Raw genomic sequence first — 13,663 nt, forward strand, 5'->3', positions numbered from 1 at the left:
CATCCAACCGACCGCAACGTGATGGCCAACTCTTCGTAGAACAAGCCTGTATAATATTTCCGATCCAATGCTCATGAGGAAAACTTTACCATCTAGCAACCACCATCCCCATTTGTCGAGAAAAGTGACAATTCATGCCATAGCCCTACACTGTATCTGCGCCACCCATGATCATTATGCTAACAAAGAAAACTCGGCGCAATAATGTAACAAAGTATGTTCAGCTGCTTGTTGGAGACACTAACTGTCAGTGGGCTGGGTTTCCGTTCGTGTTTCCATTGATGCCGTTTACAAGGGTCTCGTGCCCAGCAGTTGATATCGTTAAGCTTTCCGAAGTCGAACCAGGCGTCAAAGCTTTGATCATCCCATTCACAGGGGGTCCTCCCGATACCATTGATTTTTGGCTAATTGGTGATGAATGAACGCCATTAACAAGTGGCGGGCTGAGGTGACCGTTGATGAGATGCTCTAGCCCTTGTTCGAGGCATATTCTAGTATAATCTGGGTCGTCTGGGAACACTTGCACCAGCCCGCGTCGAGGAACTTTCTTGTCGGGGAAAGGTGTACTGCTTGTTTGTGCGAGTTGGGGTTTATCCTCGCCAACGAGAACTCCATTGAGGTAGTACTTGCATCGCGGAGCAAGTCTGTTGTAGCGAGCAGAGTCTGGATCCTGCTTCCATTTCTGGCATATTCCCCATCCCCTGCTTTGTGCTTCTGTCTCTAGAAGTTCCCGATATTCAACCTCGAGATGAATATGACGAAGATGTGGTATGTTGGGGACAGTATACATTAGATCCGACACCTATTATCATGTTAGCTTTGAAATATTTTTGCATGTCGTTGATATTCACCTTAACGAAAAACATGTCCATATTAAGGAATTTCTCCCAAGCCTCTGCCTTTAGTCGTTGCTTTGTCTGAAAACCTAACTCTGAGGGGTCCTCGTCACCGTAATATTCGGGGAGTTGTCGACCGAGATCCCACAGCTTGTCGTCGAGAAGAGAGTAGAGACGCCATTCGACGCGCCAGAGAGACAACTTTGCCAGTTCAGTTACGGGAGCGCGTTCCCAAGCAGTATCTATATAAACAATCAGTGGTTATCTCATCAAAAATGGTTAATAAACTTACACCGGGAGAGGTCAAGGTCCTTCTCGCCAAGAAGGAGAGCTGCATGTGTGTTGAGCACCCACTGCTCACGGCCCTCGGCTGTGCCGTTGGCTTCACGTCGAATCGTATCGTATCGGCAGCCTTGGATCCGCTTGAATTTCTCGGCAAGGACGGGAAGCTTGGGGTTTGGACATGTATCGAGCCATCGTAGGAGGGGAGGCAGTTTATCAAGACGGATGCGTTCTTGCTCCTCACGGAATCGTCGCTGTTCAGCTTCGCGTGCCGCTCGTTTGCGTTCCATATCCTCACGATGCGCACGTTCTCGCCGCTCACGTTCTTTGCGCTCCTCTTCCTCACGTTGACGGCGCGCTTCTTCGGCTGCTTCTCGCTCGAGTTGCTCACGGTGCAGCCTCTCCTCTTCCTCTCGCTGTTTTCGCTCCTCCTCTTCTTTCTTCTTCCGCTCTTCTTCGACGCGTTGCCTCTCTGCCTCTTCTCGACGCGTCTTCTCCTCGGCTTCGCGCCGTTGCTTCTCCTCCTCCTCTCGTCGCTGGCGTTCTTCTTCTTCCTTGCGTTTACGCTCGGCTTCACGCTCTTCTTGTTCCTTTTGCAGTCTCTCCTTTTCGGCAGCCTCCTCCTTTCGCTTCTTTTCCTCTTCCTCTTCACGCTTCCTCGTGGCCTCTGCCTCAGCTCGCTTACGCTCTTCTTCTTTCTTGCGTGCTTCATGCTTCTTCCGAAATTCGTCACTCTTCTTGGCCTCCTCTTCGGTCTGCTTTTGCTTCTCTTGTTCGGCTTCCTTGGCTCGAGCCGCTTGCAATTCCGACTCGGACACAGCTTTAATAGAATCAGCGTCTTTCATCTCCACGTCAGTGTCCTCTGACTTGACATGAATCTGTTTTTCGACACTACTGGCACGGTCGGTGTCTCCACGATGAGAGTCGGCACGCCTATCGCGTTTCTCCTCGTCATGCTTTTTGTGATTAGATTTAGAGGACGATTTGGAAGAGTCTTGCAGATTGCTGGATTTTCGAGGTCTCTCGTCAGATGATAAAGCTTGTTTAGGTCGTTTCTCCTTTGTCTCGCTGTCGAGTCGTCGTCGTTTGGGCGGGACCTCGCTATCGTCCTTGTCGCCATTACTGGGTCGGTCAGGTGTGATGCTAGCACGATGCCTCTTAGTCGACCCGTCGCCAGACACCGACAAACGATCCCGGGATTCGTCTCTTTTGAGAGCCTTGGTGCGATCATGGTATTTTTCGGAGAGTTTCTCGACTCTGTTCTTTTCGTGTTTATCGTGTTTGTCACCTGACTCCTCATGCCTTGACTCATGGGGGCTACTTGGGTGATCTTTGAAAGACGAAGCATTCGAAGCCATACTAGCGCGTCGTTGCCGCTCTCGTTCCCCTCGAAGCTCGCCCTTGGACACAAGCTTCCTCCTCGGTTTATGTGTTTCTCCTTCTGACGATACGCCGGCAGCGTCTGAATCGGCATGTTTGGCTTTGAGCTGCTTTTGAGAGATAGTTGGGGATTGTTCGCGGTCTGAGATATTAATAGACGGGACAGGGTCGTCTTTCCGGGGTCGTCCTGGGCCACGCTTTGAGCCCTCGTCTCCCTGGTTCGTGATTGAGTTGGATCTCCGTTTTTCTTTAGGGCTCGTAAGCTTGGAGGTGGTTGACTTCTTTTTCGGCTCGGGACTAGAAAGACTCCTTTTATGCTGCCGAGCCTCTTCCTTTGCTCGTCGTGCACGCAAAGCTTCTTCTTGCTGCTCCTGCCGGGAGTTTGTCTTCTTTCCGCTCCTCTTAAACTCATCGTAGGCGTTCTTCAGCATATGCTCTTCATCCTTCCAGTTTGGACCTGCCCGGTGTCGGGCAATCTCGTAATATGTTTCTCCTCTGTATCTTCTTGTGGGATCGAATCCAGCCTGTTCTAAAAGTAATTCGATTACTTTAATATTCTCTTGCCCAATTGCTGCTAGTATTGGCGTCGCGAATTCGGGTTGGGCATTGAAAATAGGCCGAGGATCAGGATTAGCGCCTCCAAGACCTAGGAGCAACTGAATCACCAGGTCATGGCCACCTCGAGCCGCGGCAACCATGGCGGCTGGATCGTTATACCCCTCCTTTACCTGCAGGATGCGTGCGACAGTTTCCTCATCTCCTCGCCCCGCAGCCTGTCGAAGTGTCTTGTCGTCGAGGGGCATATACAACAGATCGTTTCTCGTTTTTGTTGCGCGAACAGTTCCCGTTCTTCGACCTGTTCCAGAATTCGTAGCGGGCGAATGGCGTGGGCTATCTGGCGCATGCGAGTCCCTGGTATCTTGATCTTGGTGGGAGTGATGTTCTTCTGAGGTGCGCCTCCGGTCTCCTGCTCGCTTCCTTGCAGCCATGAGTGCGGCTCGAATCTCCTCGGCGTTGTCTGTTTCGTCGCTCACCCGGTCGATTGGTTCTTCTCCGTTCACGTTGGCCTTTCGAGGATTAACGCCTGCGTCTAATAATAACTTGACAACGCCCAGATGGCCGTTGTCGACCGCATCGAGAAGTGGTGTGTCCTTGTCGTAATTGACACAATCCAAATTGCATCCAGCGTCGATCAGCAGTTTGACGATGTCTTCGCATCCATTAATTGCTGCAATCTGAAGAGGTGTGTTTCCCGCGTAGTCGGCAACGTTCAGATCCTCAGGTCTCTCGGTAAGGCGTGTCTTTGCCCCCTCGTACTCTCCTCGAGCGCAGGCGCGAGCGAGTAATGTCTGGCCGTGGGCATCAAGGTGCTTCTTATGAGGAGCCATCCTTGCAGGGGAGGCATTTGTGTCGGCGGCAGGCGTTGCCAAGTTACGCAGTTTAGAGCTGCGAGGGTGGGGACTACCACTTGCGGATGAGTCGTCAGAGTGATAGTCAGTGGCGTGCAGCGGAGGAGGCAGTCGCCTCTTCTTGTGGCCGAGACCATTGGAGGAGTATGCAGGTAGCTGGGAGGATGCACTCCTTCGGTGAGATCGAGCCTGTGGTGAGATGGATCGGTTCTGTGAATCATGGTGTGACTTTGCTGAGAGAGGCTTGTGCTCCTTTGGCGGGCGACCTGAATCGATACTGGCGCTGGTTGTTCGTTGTCGCCTAGCCTTGCGGGCCTCGCCCTCATCGTCGGACTCGACTTTGAGACTTTTGCGTTTATGCGATGCTGTGTTTTCGCCTGATTTCAATTTCTCGCGAATAGACTTGGCGGGTCGGGGATGAGAATGTTCAGAGTCGGAAGATGAATGCGTGTCATCGGCAAATCGGCGACGCTGCTGCTGCCGGTGATGAGGTGGAGACGCAGGTGCAGAGCTCAAACCACTGGAAGCAGCCGCATCTTTACCTCGTGACAGTTTCTCGCGTTCGATGTGGGCCGACGAAATGCGCTTCTTTTTGACAGGGTCACCGCGAGCGTGGATTGACGATGAATTCTTTACAAGTTCTGGACGATAACCAGCAGCCTTGATTGAAGACTTGGGTGCGTCCCCATCGTTATCACCATCGGCATCACCGTCGCTTCTGTCCTCTTGTCTTACCTTTCGAGCCTTTGACGGGGAATGGCCATCCTTGCCAGGCAATACGATGGTTTCGGCGTCGGAATCGCGGTCTACTGACGCATCTTGGTCGACAGCAGATGAAGAATTCGCGTTTCGTCGTGCGTCTTTATCCTTTTCCTTTTCTTTCTCCTTGTCAACGGGCTCAGAAGGCTTGGGGCTTACTGGCGGCGGAGTCGACTTTGATATATCGGGTTTTGAGTCAGGCCGCTGAGGTGAGTCGCCAGCAGGCCTCGTCTGGTCGGACTGGGCAGCATTCTGCGCATCCATGACATTTACCTGCGAGGGCGACTAGCGACTACCACCATTCTGGTGATGATGGTAAAGACAAAAGGTGAGGGGGCGATGAACTCGCGCTGGCGTTGATGCGTGTGAACTTAGCCAAGAGGAAAAGCAACGGTCGGGCGCGACGAAAGACGACAATCAAAGAGGCGAACACGAGCGCAGTCAATCAGCAGCGGCGATATGGGGGCGAAAAAACAAGGCTATGCGAAAAGGCGAAAGATTGATTCGTGAGGAGCAATTTGAAGTGTCTAGGAATCGGGCGGTCGGAGGCGTTTAGCGATGGAATATGGAAGGTAGTGGAGGTAAGCAAAGGTGAAGAGTGAAAGAGAGTGAGTGAGTGAGTGGTTGGTTTCGGATTGGAGATAGAATTGGGATTGGAAGTGGAGGCTCAGCTCAGGTTGGTTAGATTAAGCCCGGTTGAGTTTAAGTCCAATAGAAGTTAAGTTAGGTAACCGTCGATTAGAAGCGGAGAATCGATAATTGTAGGTACCTAGCCTGGCTGAGTCTGAGAGGGAAGGCTTGTTTATAGGGATAGTTACAGTATAATAATGTTGGTTTGGGAGAACGGTAATGGACCACAACGTCTATGGGCGGGCCTTTTACTCAAATTGAGATTGAAACGGGAAGACGAGAGTTGAAAGTGTGAGTCTGAGTGTGAAGTGAAAGAGAAGAGTGGAAGAATTGGAAACACCAAAGCAAATGCCCGAGCAAGGGCCCCCCAGTCTCAAAGATGCAACACGATTGGTTGGGTCTCATTTCGTACTGTCTTTTAGTCTTGTCCGGTCAGACATAGAGACTCAGACCGCAATTTGAACTAGTACAGTCAAAAGAAACGATTGGCTTTTATTTGATTTGAACATGAAATAAAACAGATATGCTTTCTTTTCAACCGTGTGACATGTCTATTGAGTCTGTGCGTAGTGTAATAAGAAATACCTCTTGTTTTCCATGTCAAGGACATACCCAAGTTACTATAGGTACCTTCCGTTACCTACTTAGGTATTGAACCATTTTTTATGCAATCAACCATCCACTAAAGACAAGGGCAAGCAACTCGAAGATGACACCTTGATACGATTGCCTCACCAGTCAAAGGACCTTATAACAATCAGTTCGTTGAATCAGTAGCGCATAATGTTCAGACGCTCATCATAACTTGATTCTCTCAGACTTTATTTCTTGACATGAGGATTCGTGTCTCTTATTCATGCTATCTTAGTACTATACTTCTAGGTTAGTACTCAACAATTAGGAGGTACCCAAGGTACCTAGGTAGACTTTACTGGAGCTAGGCTCAGTTTCATCAGTCCCTTTGCCCCATATTTAACTGTACCAGGGTCTCCACCGTCTCTGCCTGGACACTTCAAGCAACTTCAACCACTAACAATTCCCTCCCTCGCTGATCTTGGCCCTAGCACAGCATCAAACTCTCGATGTGTGGAATCACGGCTGATCAAAGTCCAAGAATTACACCTGACCTTTTATGTGCTATGACAACAAGAATATCATGATGGATTCATCAAATTCTGCCTTGCCAAGCACGGATAAAAACCATGTCTTACTACCTCCTTCGCTGGAACTCGCCAGAATCAACACTCTACCTCAGACGGCGTACTATATCCCCAACTTCATAACCGAGGAAGAAGAGCGGAACATTCTGAATAAGGTTTGTACTCAATAAGACAAATGATAGTCGGTCACGACTCAACTATCTCTAGATATCCAGCGCTCCCAAACCAAGGTGGAAACAGCTTACAAAACGACGTCTTCAGACCTGGCCTTCAGATCTCGTTAACAACAAACTCCTTGAAGCTCCTCTCCCTCCCTGGCTTCAAGACCCCGTCATATCCCGTCTACTCTCAATGCCATCCCAAGACTCCTTGTCAGATCACATATTCGAAGACAGTCCTCACAAGATGCCGAATCATGTCCTCATCAATGAGTATCCACCTGGTATTGGTATCATGCCACATAAGTTGAGTATACATCAAGTGATACACCCTCTTTTCTCTTTCGTACTTATATTATACAGGACGGCGCGGCATATTGGCCAGTTGTGGCAACCGTGAGCCTTGGGACCAGTTTATGCCTGGACCTGCATCGCAGCAAGGAGGACGGCGCTCTTGACCCCGAACCTGTTTGGAGAATCCTCCAGGAACCCCGTAGTTTACTGATCACGGCTGGCCAGCTGTACACCGACTATCTCCACGGGATTGCTGATATCGAAGAGGATGTCAACTTGAGTGCAGAAACCGTTGCCAACTGGGATCTTCTCTGTTCTCCCGACGCATACGCCAATGGCCGGAATACCCGTCAAACTCGCACAAGCCTGACGTATCGAGATGTTCTTCAGGTATCAAAGGTCGCGAACAAGCTCGGCATGTTCCTCAAACGATGAAAGACTCAGATGTGACTGGAAGGCTAGTAGACAGGCGGGATCATGATCCATCTATCGGCTACCTTGTCTGCGCCGAACTTGTTCTCATACCATGCTTTTGTACCATTTGCCGTAGCGCCCAGGTTCACGGCCACAAACGCCACAGCACTCAGGATGCTCTTGTTGAATACCTCACCTGGAGGCGCAGCGATCCAGGCAATTGCAAGATACAGAATGCACTCGGCAGTATAGTGGGGGCAGACGAGGTATTTGAACCACCCCTCCGTTGGAAGTGTGTACTTCTTGAGGCTGGCCAGATGTCTGTGGCATTGGTTTTGCTTGAAATATGCAACGAAATAGAATAGAACAGCCGACAGCAACCTCCGTGGAGTTTTAAGGGGCTGGTTAGAGGAATCCCAAGATGATAAAATTGCACCTATAACTTGTCAGTGTCTCTGGTGACCAATTGCGACAGGTTCATAACGTACTGGAGCCCTCGATCCAGACAGCGAGGCTTATCACGGCATAGAATGCAACACCAAGTGCCCAATGAATAAACCACATAGGTGACGAGCCTGGCTTGAATACAAACAGACTCTCGTATAGCCGCCTTGAACCCTGCAACGCCATGAGCAGCCATGCGATGTATATTTGCTCCAGACTCATCGATGGTCCGCAAGCCCTGTCCTGCCACGTAGCAATAGTCCTCAACACCAATCCCCTCGTTAAATATTGCCAGGCCCAGAAGCCTGACAGAGATACTGAGGTGATGTAGAAGTGCAAAAACCACGAGTGAGGCACTTGCCCATATTCCGTTAGGTTTTTCAAGAACGATCCCAATCCTACGAAGCTTTGCTTCTCATCGTCTTCTTTCTTGTTCCTGGGCTCTCCGTCTTTAGGTCTTCGAGCACCGTAGTCCATCAGAGCGCTACGGACATCTTGAGGGAGACCTTGCAGAGCTAAAACCAGAGCCGCAGAAAGTGCGAAGAAACTCTGGCACCATTGAGCTGGCGATAAAGCTGACATCAAATCAGCCAATTTGTTCAGAATCTCCTCCATTGTCTTCTGTATTATTTCCAGGTCGCCGATGTTATTGATCCAGGAGGAGAAAGGAAGGTTCTTCAAGACACGTTCGTTGGTTACTTTATCTAACGCGTGTTTTTAGTACAGTGTTGAAGGCTCATTTAGTGTCCAGATTTCACACTGTGTATACCTGTCATGCAGGAGATAGGTAATAAGGCAGTCCTCGTTATTGCTACATCACTGTATATGATTAAAATGTAGGATGAAGACATATTAGGAGTCAGTATGTTAGTGTTGAGTTATTCCTAGTGTAGACTATGCTCTGATCCTGCATCATCTAGTGCACGTATCTTGTCCACGGGTTAAGATTGGACGTTCATACACTTCTTCATAGCTATGTCGACACAGGATGAAGGTATCGCCCAACCAAAGGGAGCTTCATGTTTCTGAGGGTATATGAGAGCAGCACATTTGTTTTCAAAGATACAGTTTCTGTCAGCTTAGCAAGATACTAAAGATGAGCGGCCTTCATAAATCGCTATAGCTTACCCTAGAGAGACGAACTTTGAGCTTCATAATTTCAGGTGGATATCAGCACAGTACTGGTGAAAAGATTATGCTAGACAGCATTTTATCCAAAACAATGTCGTACATTGAAGGACAAGAGTTTCAAAATTAGCCCCTGGCATACTGTCTTTTATTCGGGGCACGCTTGTCCACTTCCACAGGTTGTTGCAAAAATGCTCGCCTAATTCGAATTTATCGGCTCTTGGAGCTTGCGAAATGGAAATGCTGAATATAGTTAAGGAATTCCGCTGAGAGTTATGATCAAGTTCACAAGGCAACGAGAAAAGAAGAGGTTGGAGTATCAAAACAAAGCAGTTTCTGTTTAGCGAATGATAGTCTAAGCAACAAAACAATAACCAAGCGAGTGTGTGGAAACAGTAGTAAACACCAAACCGTTCTAAAAGTAAAAGTACAACCAGGCCTCCCATCCCTTGCTCAAACCCAAACACCGCCACCGCTTTTGACCACCAATCTCCAAAACTCCAGACCACTGAGCTAACATCCTCTAGAGACCAGTGCCGAAGTTCTGGCAGCGGTTGCTAAAATTAACGCTGGCGTTCTCCCAAAGACAGTCGGCATACTGAATGGAGCACTTGTTCTGAGCGCTCTGCCACTGGTCGTTGCCGAAGAGATTGAAGAAGCGAGGCTCAATACCAGACTTCTCGAGGGCGCGCTTGTGGAAGTGAGAGTGAGATCGCTTGTCGAAGTAGTTGCTGCTATCACTGCGGGTGTTGAGCTTCTTGCAGCTCTGAACATAGGTACCGACACAAGCGTTGTACTGAGCCTTGCAGGCGTCGGCACAAGCGCTGGACTGCTGGTTGCGGCGATAAGAAGAGCAAGAGTTGGAGTTGGTGTTGGTGTAGAGCTTGAAGGGGTTCTGGGAGAAGTCGTTCTTCAAGTCGTTACAGGCAACAAGAGGCAGCTCAATACCACCGACAGGGTTGCCAGGTCCGTAGCCCCAGATGTTGGAGCTGGGCTGCTGGCAAATGTTGGTGGGCTGAGGAGCACAAGAGGTGGCAGCAGCAGAAGAAGTGGTGGAAGTGCTGGTGACGGCACAAGGATAGACGCTGGTGGTAGTCGAGGCACTGTTTCCGCCAGTGGGAGCGTTATTCTTGATGCAGCCAAGCTTGTTGCAGTTACGGCCACGAGAGCAAGAAGAAGCGCAGTAGCCCTGGACACCATCACACCACTTGGAGAAGTCGAAGCAGTTCAGAGCGCCGGGCCAGCCAGCGTTCTGGAAGCAAGCAGCAATATTCTTGGCGCAGTTGTTGTAAGCGGTCTGGCAACTGTTCTGATCCTGGAAGTCAGGGACAGACGGAGCACACCAGTTACCACACTTGTACTCGCAGGTGTTGGGCACGACAACAGTAGAAGTACACATGGAAGGACCAGTAGTGGTGCTGCAGGAAGTAGTGGTTGTGGTGGAAGGCTTGTTGGTGGTAGACTGACCATTGACGTTGGTGGAAGAAGGGTTGGAGGGGCCAGGAGGGTTGTTGTTGGTGGAAGAAGGGCCGTTGACAGTTGAAGAAGGGTTAGAAGGTCCAGAAGGTCCAGAAGGCTGACCTGTGGTAGAAGACTGTCCATTTCCGGTAGTGCTGGTCAGAGTGCTCAAGGTTGTGGAAGAGCTGGCGACAACCGAGCTGGAGCTGGAGACCGAGATGGTAGTGGAGGAGCTGACGGCAGAACTGGTGCTTGAAGAGCTAGAAGTAGCAACGCTTGAGGTAGTAGCAGAAGTGGTAGAGGTAGATGACCAGAGAGAAACGGAAGCCGAGGCAGAGGCAGAGTTGCTGGGCTTCCAGCCACATGGCTGAAGAGAAAGCAGATCCTCAGCAACGTAGACACTCAAACGACTAGGTCCACCGCAAAGCAGGGTCTTGTCACCGTTGCAAGGAACGTTGCAGTCACCAACGTTTGCTTTGACAGTGTCATTAGCCAGGACGTTACCGCAGTAGCATTCACCACCATATTCAAGACCAGCAAAAGGGAAGCCCTGGTCAGCGCAGGCAGTCAAGCAACTGGTGGGTGTCATCTGAGAGCCATCAATATCCATGGGCCAAGTCAGAGCGCGGCCCTTGGAGGAGTTATCAGTGTAGCAACCGTTGGGCTTGTAACCGGCGATAGACTGGACAGTTCCCTGGAGCTGAGTGACAACTCCTCCAAGGTTGGTGAGCTTGAAAGTGGGATCCTGCCAGATGGAGAAGGCATTGTCACTACCGCAGGTTTCAGTTTTATCACCAGTGCAGGGATAGTTGCACTGGCTATCAGGGAGCTGAATGCCACCAACGGTGGAACCGCAGTAGCAGACACCATAGTACTTAAGACCAGCATATCGGAAGCCGTTACCCTTGCACTCGGCAACACACTTCTCGACAGTCATGTTGTACTGGTTCTGACCGGAGCGGTAGATGAGTGCACCACCCGCATGGCCCTCAACGCCATCCATGTAACATCCAGATGAAACATATGGCTGAAAAGGGTCAAGACAGGGCGGATAGTCAATGTGAGTGGCCTGGGCAGTGCCAGCCAAGGCGATAGTCGCACCGGCGACAATGGTTCGAAGAGAGAACATGATGTTGTTGTTATCAAATGAGAGGATAGAAAGTTGCAAATAGTTGTCGAGGTTATTGTAAGTGATATCGTGTATCAGGCGCCTCAGTGACGTTGCAAGCAGTCTTGGTGTTTAAAGAAAGTGGTGCCCCAGGGCAAGTAAAAGAGAGAATGGGATCCGAAGAAGAGAGTAAGCTGTTTGCTTGAGAAGCTGCTGTTGGATGATGAGGAAAGACTGGCTATGGTATGGGGGATTTGAGGTCATTTATCCTTTGCGATCATTCCATAACCACTAAGGCAACTCACCTCGCCTCTCTATCAACTCAACGAACTCAGTCATGCCAGCCATAGACTCAGGAACCGGAAGCCCCGTGCCCATCCACAATGCCACAAATCTACTGAATAACATCATGGTGCAAAAGACGCCAGTGAACACTGATGAGCTCGTGGCACAACGAGAACAACTCTTCCCAAAGCGGGAGCCGTAGACAGACGCCACTAAGTGCCTCACACACGCCAAACTCGAAGACAGCATCAATCGGCCAGCTCTACTAAGGACGAGACTATCCGAAACAGCTCAGCCGGCTAAGCTTCTCTCTTGTTAACTCGGGCGTCAGTCGCGAAGCGGACGGGCTGAGTCCCTATAGTGGACTCAATCTGTTAAGACTAGTCAGCAGGGCGAGGGATGAAGAGGTGCGGGAGGCCGATTCTACGACAAACACTCGAGTGTAACAGACTTCAGAGGTGAAGCTTGATACACGTGGAGACGCAAAGGGTCCAGACATGACCGATGGCGGTCGGCTCTCGGAATGGATTCGGAGGCGTCTTTAGTGTCCTGTGGCTCTCCCGCCTGTTCCTGCAGCTTCTGATGCAGGAACACTACAAATTTTAGGTCCTAGTTAGAGAATCAGGAACAAGGCGAGGCCGAGGTATGATCCACTCATATCATCTGTGATCATGATGTTGACACAGATCCAACATTGTCGTACCTTCGTGACATATCAATCTTGAGCGATAGAGCATGTGGAATTTAACATAAAGACGGCAGGAGCAAAAGCAACTTACCAGAATCTCCTAGTGGATGTGTCTGGAGAAGATCTTAGTTGGTCCCTGTAAAAGACCCCATCTTCCAAACCAGATGAGCCCAGATCTACAACAAGGTCATATTCCAAATCCCCCAACGGAGTATCGCCTTTCGATCGGGCCCACGATTGAGTAAGAAAACCACAATAGCGCCATAATGGCTCTGGCCCAGCATACCTGTGGCCAGCTGGCTCTTCATGTGGATTCAGCACTTGCTGATGTTGTGTTGGTCGACCATATCCGCACAATAGGCCTCTTCAACGCTGCTACCCTTTGCCATGGCAAGCCACAATTGGCCCTAATCCATTATTAATTACCAGGAGATCCATACCGTGAGGATCTAGATGGCTGAGGTCCGGTCAAGCCGTTCTCTTTGATCGCCGGATCTGGTCAAGGTTGAAGGATATCGAACAATTTTAGTTTGGGCAGCTTCTGGGGACGATTTTATTTAGTCGTTCAGCCACGAGAGGACCGACCCTAACATTGCCTTTCCAATTATGGAGAAAATCAGCAAGATTTTCTTTCTTTTTTTTCTTTTTCTTTTTGACGTCTGGTATAGTACGGAAGAACTTGTGGTCGATGGTGAAGTTGAGGTTGCTCTTAGGTACTAGGTCGTATGCACGTGACTATCACTTACATGACCGGACTACAGGTATCAACTAACAACCTTGGTGATGAACACAGAACACAGAACAGTAAATCTGCACACAAAAGTATTTGGGAGTTTGGATGATAAGGTCGGGTTAGCATTGGTGTTCAACGTTAATGGAATCCTGAGTCTATTCTATCACACCCACTCGTGATAATCATTCGACTTGCTTCCATTGGCAAACAGTCTGACGCCTCATGAGAAAACCACTACCGTTTGCACCTCTTCTAAACTTTGTTGATCACGTTCAAACCAAGCCTCCATCAGTTGAACTTCTGACTTGTTAGAGAAGACCGGTTTCGAATATGGCATCACAGTTTCAGAACGAACCGTTGGGGTTTATCAAACGATCCCGAGGATCCAGGGACCAAACTCAGTTTGAGACTCAGTTATTCGTTCAGATAGGGCGGATATTCAAGCTTACCGATCGATGAAATTTCAAAAGTTTCAATTATCATACTCATATCATGCT

The 13,663-nt window shown here is 49.6% G+C and overlaps 4 protein-coding genes across 4 annotated transcripts; 1 reads left to right on the top strand and 3 right to left on the bottom strand.

Annotated features, from left to right (window-relative positions):
• Positions 1–247: 247 nt before the first annotated feature.
• Positions 248–4,930, bottom strand: BKA55DRAFT_684718 (uncharacterized protein; the record flags this gene model as incomplete). The annotated part of the gene is made up of 3 exons (XM_046198680.1): positions 248–802; positions 852–1,078; positions 1,129–4,930. 3 exons carry the CDS (start codon positions 4,928–4,930, stop codon positions 248–250), a joined length of 4,584 nt encoding a protein of 1,527 aa, XP_046055269.1.
• Positions 4,931–6,455: 1,525 nt separating this feature from the next.
• BKA55DRAFT_499556 (uncharacterized protein) lies at positions 6,456–7,343 on the top strand (the record flags this gene model as incomplete). Its single annotated transcript, XM_046186664.1, has 3 exons — positions 6,456–6,611; positions 6,664–6,936; positions 6,978–7,343. The coding sequence occupies 3 exons, from the start codon at positions 6,456–6,458 to the stop codon at positions 7,341–7,343; spliced, it is 795 nt and encodes a 264-aa protein (XP_046055270.1).
• Positions 7,344–7,366: 23 nt separating this feature from the next.
• On the bottom strand, positions 7,367–8,381 carry BKA55DRAFT_501207 (uncharacterized protein; the record flags this gene model as incomplete). The annotated part of the gene is made up of 2 exons (XM_046186808.1): positions 7,367–7,758; positions 7,811–8,381. The coding sequence occupies 2 exons, from the start codon at positions 8,379–8,381 to the stop codon at positions 7,367–7,369; spliced, it is 963 nt and encodes a 320-aa protein (XP_046055271.1).
• Positions 8,382–9,417: 1,036 nt separating this feature from the next.
• On the bottom strand, positions 9,418–11,481 carry BKA55DRAFT_501141 (WSC domain-containing protein; the record flags this gene model as incomplete). Its single annotated transcript, XM_046186799.1, has 2 exons — positions 9,418–10,341; positions 10,432–11,481. 2 exons carry the CDS (start codon positions 11,479–11,481, stop codon positions 9,418–9,420), a joined length of 1,974 nt encoding a protein of 657 aa, XP_046055272.1.
• Between the last annotated feature and the right edge of the window lie 2,182 nt (positions 11,482–13,663).

Source organism: Fusarium redolens (genome assembly GCF_020744475.1).
Source record: "Fusarium redolens strain MPI-CAGE-AT-0023 chromosome Unknown BKA55scaffold_2, whole genome shotgun sequence".
In the NCBI taxonomy this organism is placed as follows: Eukaryota; Fungi; Ascomycota; class Sordariomycetes; order Hypocreales; family Nectriaceae; genus Fusarium; species Fusarium redolens.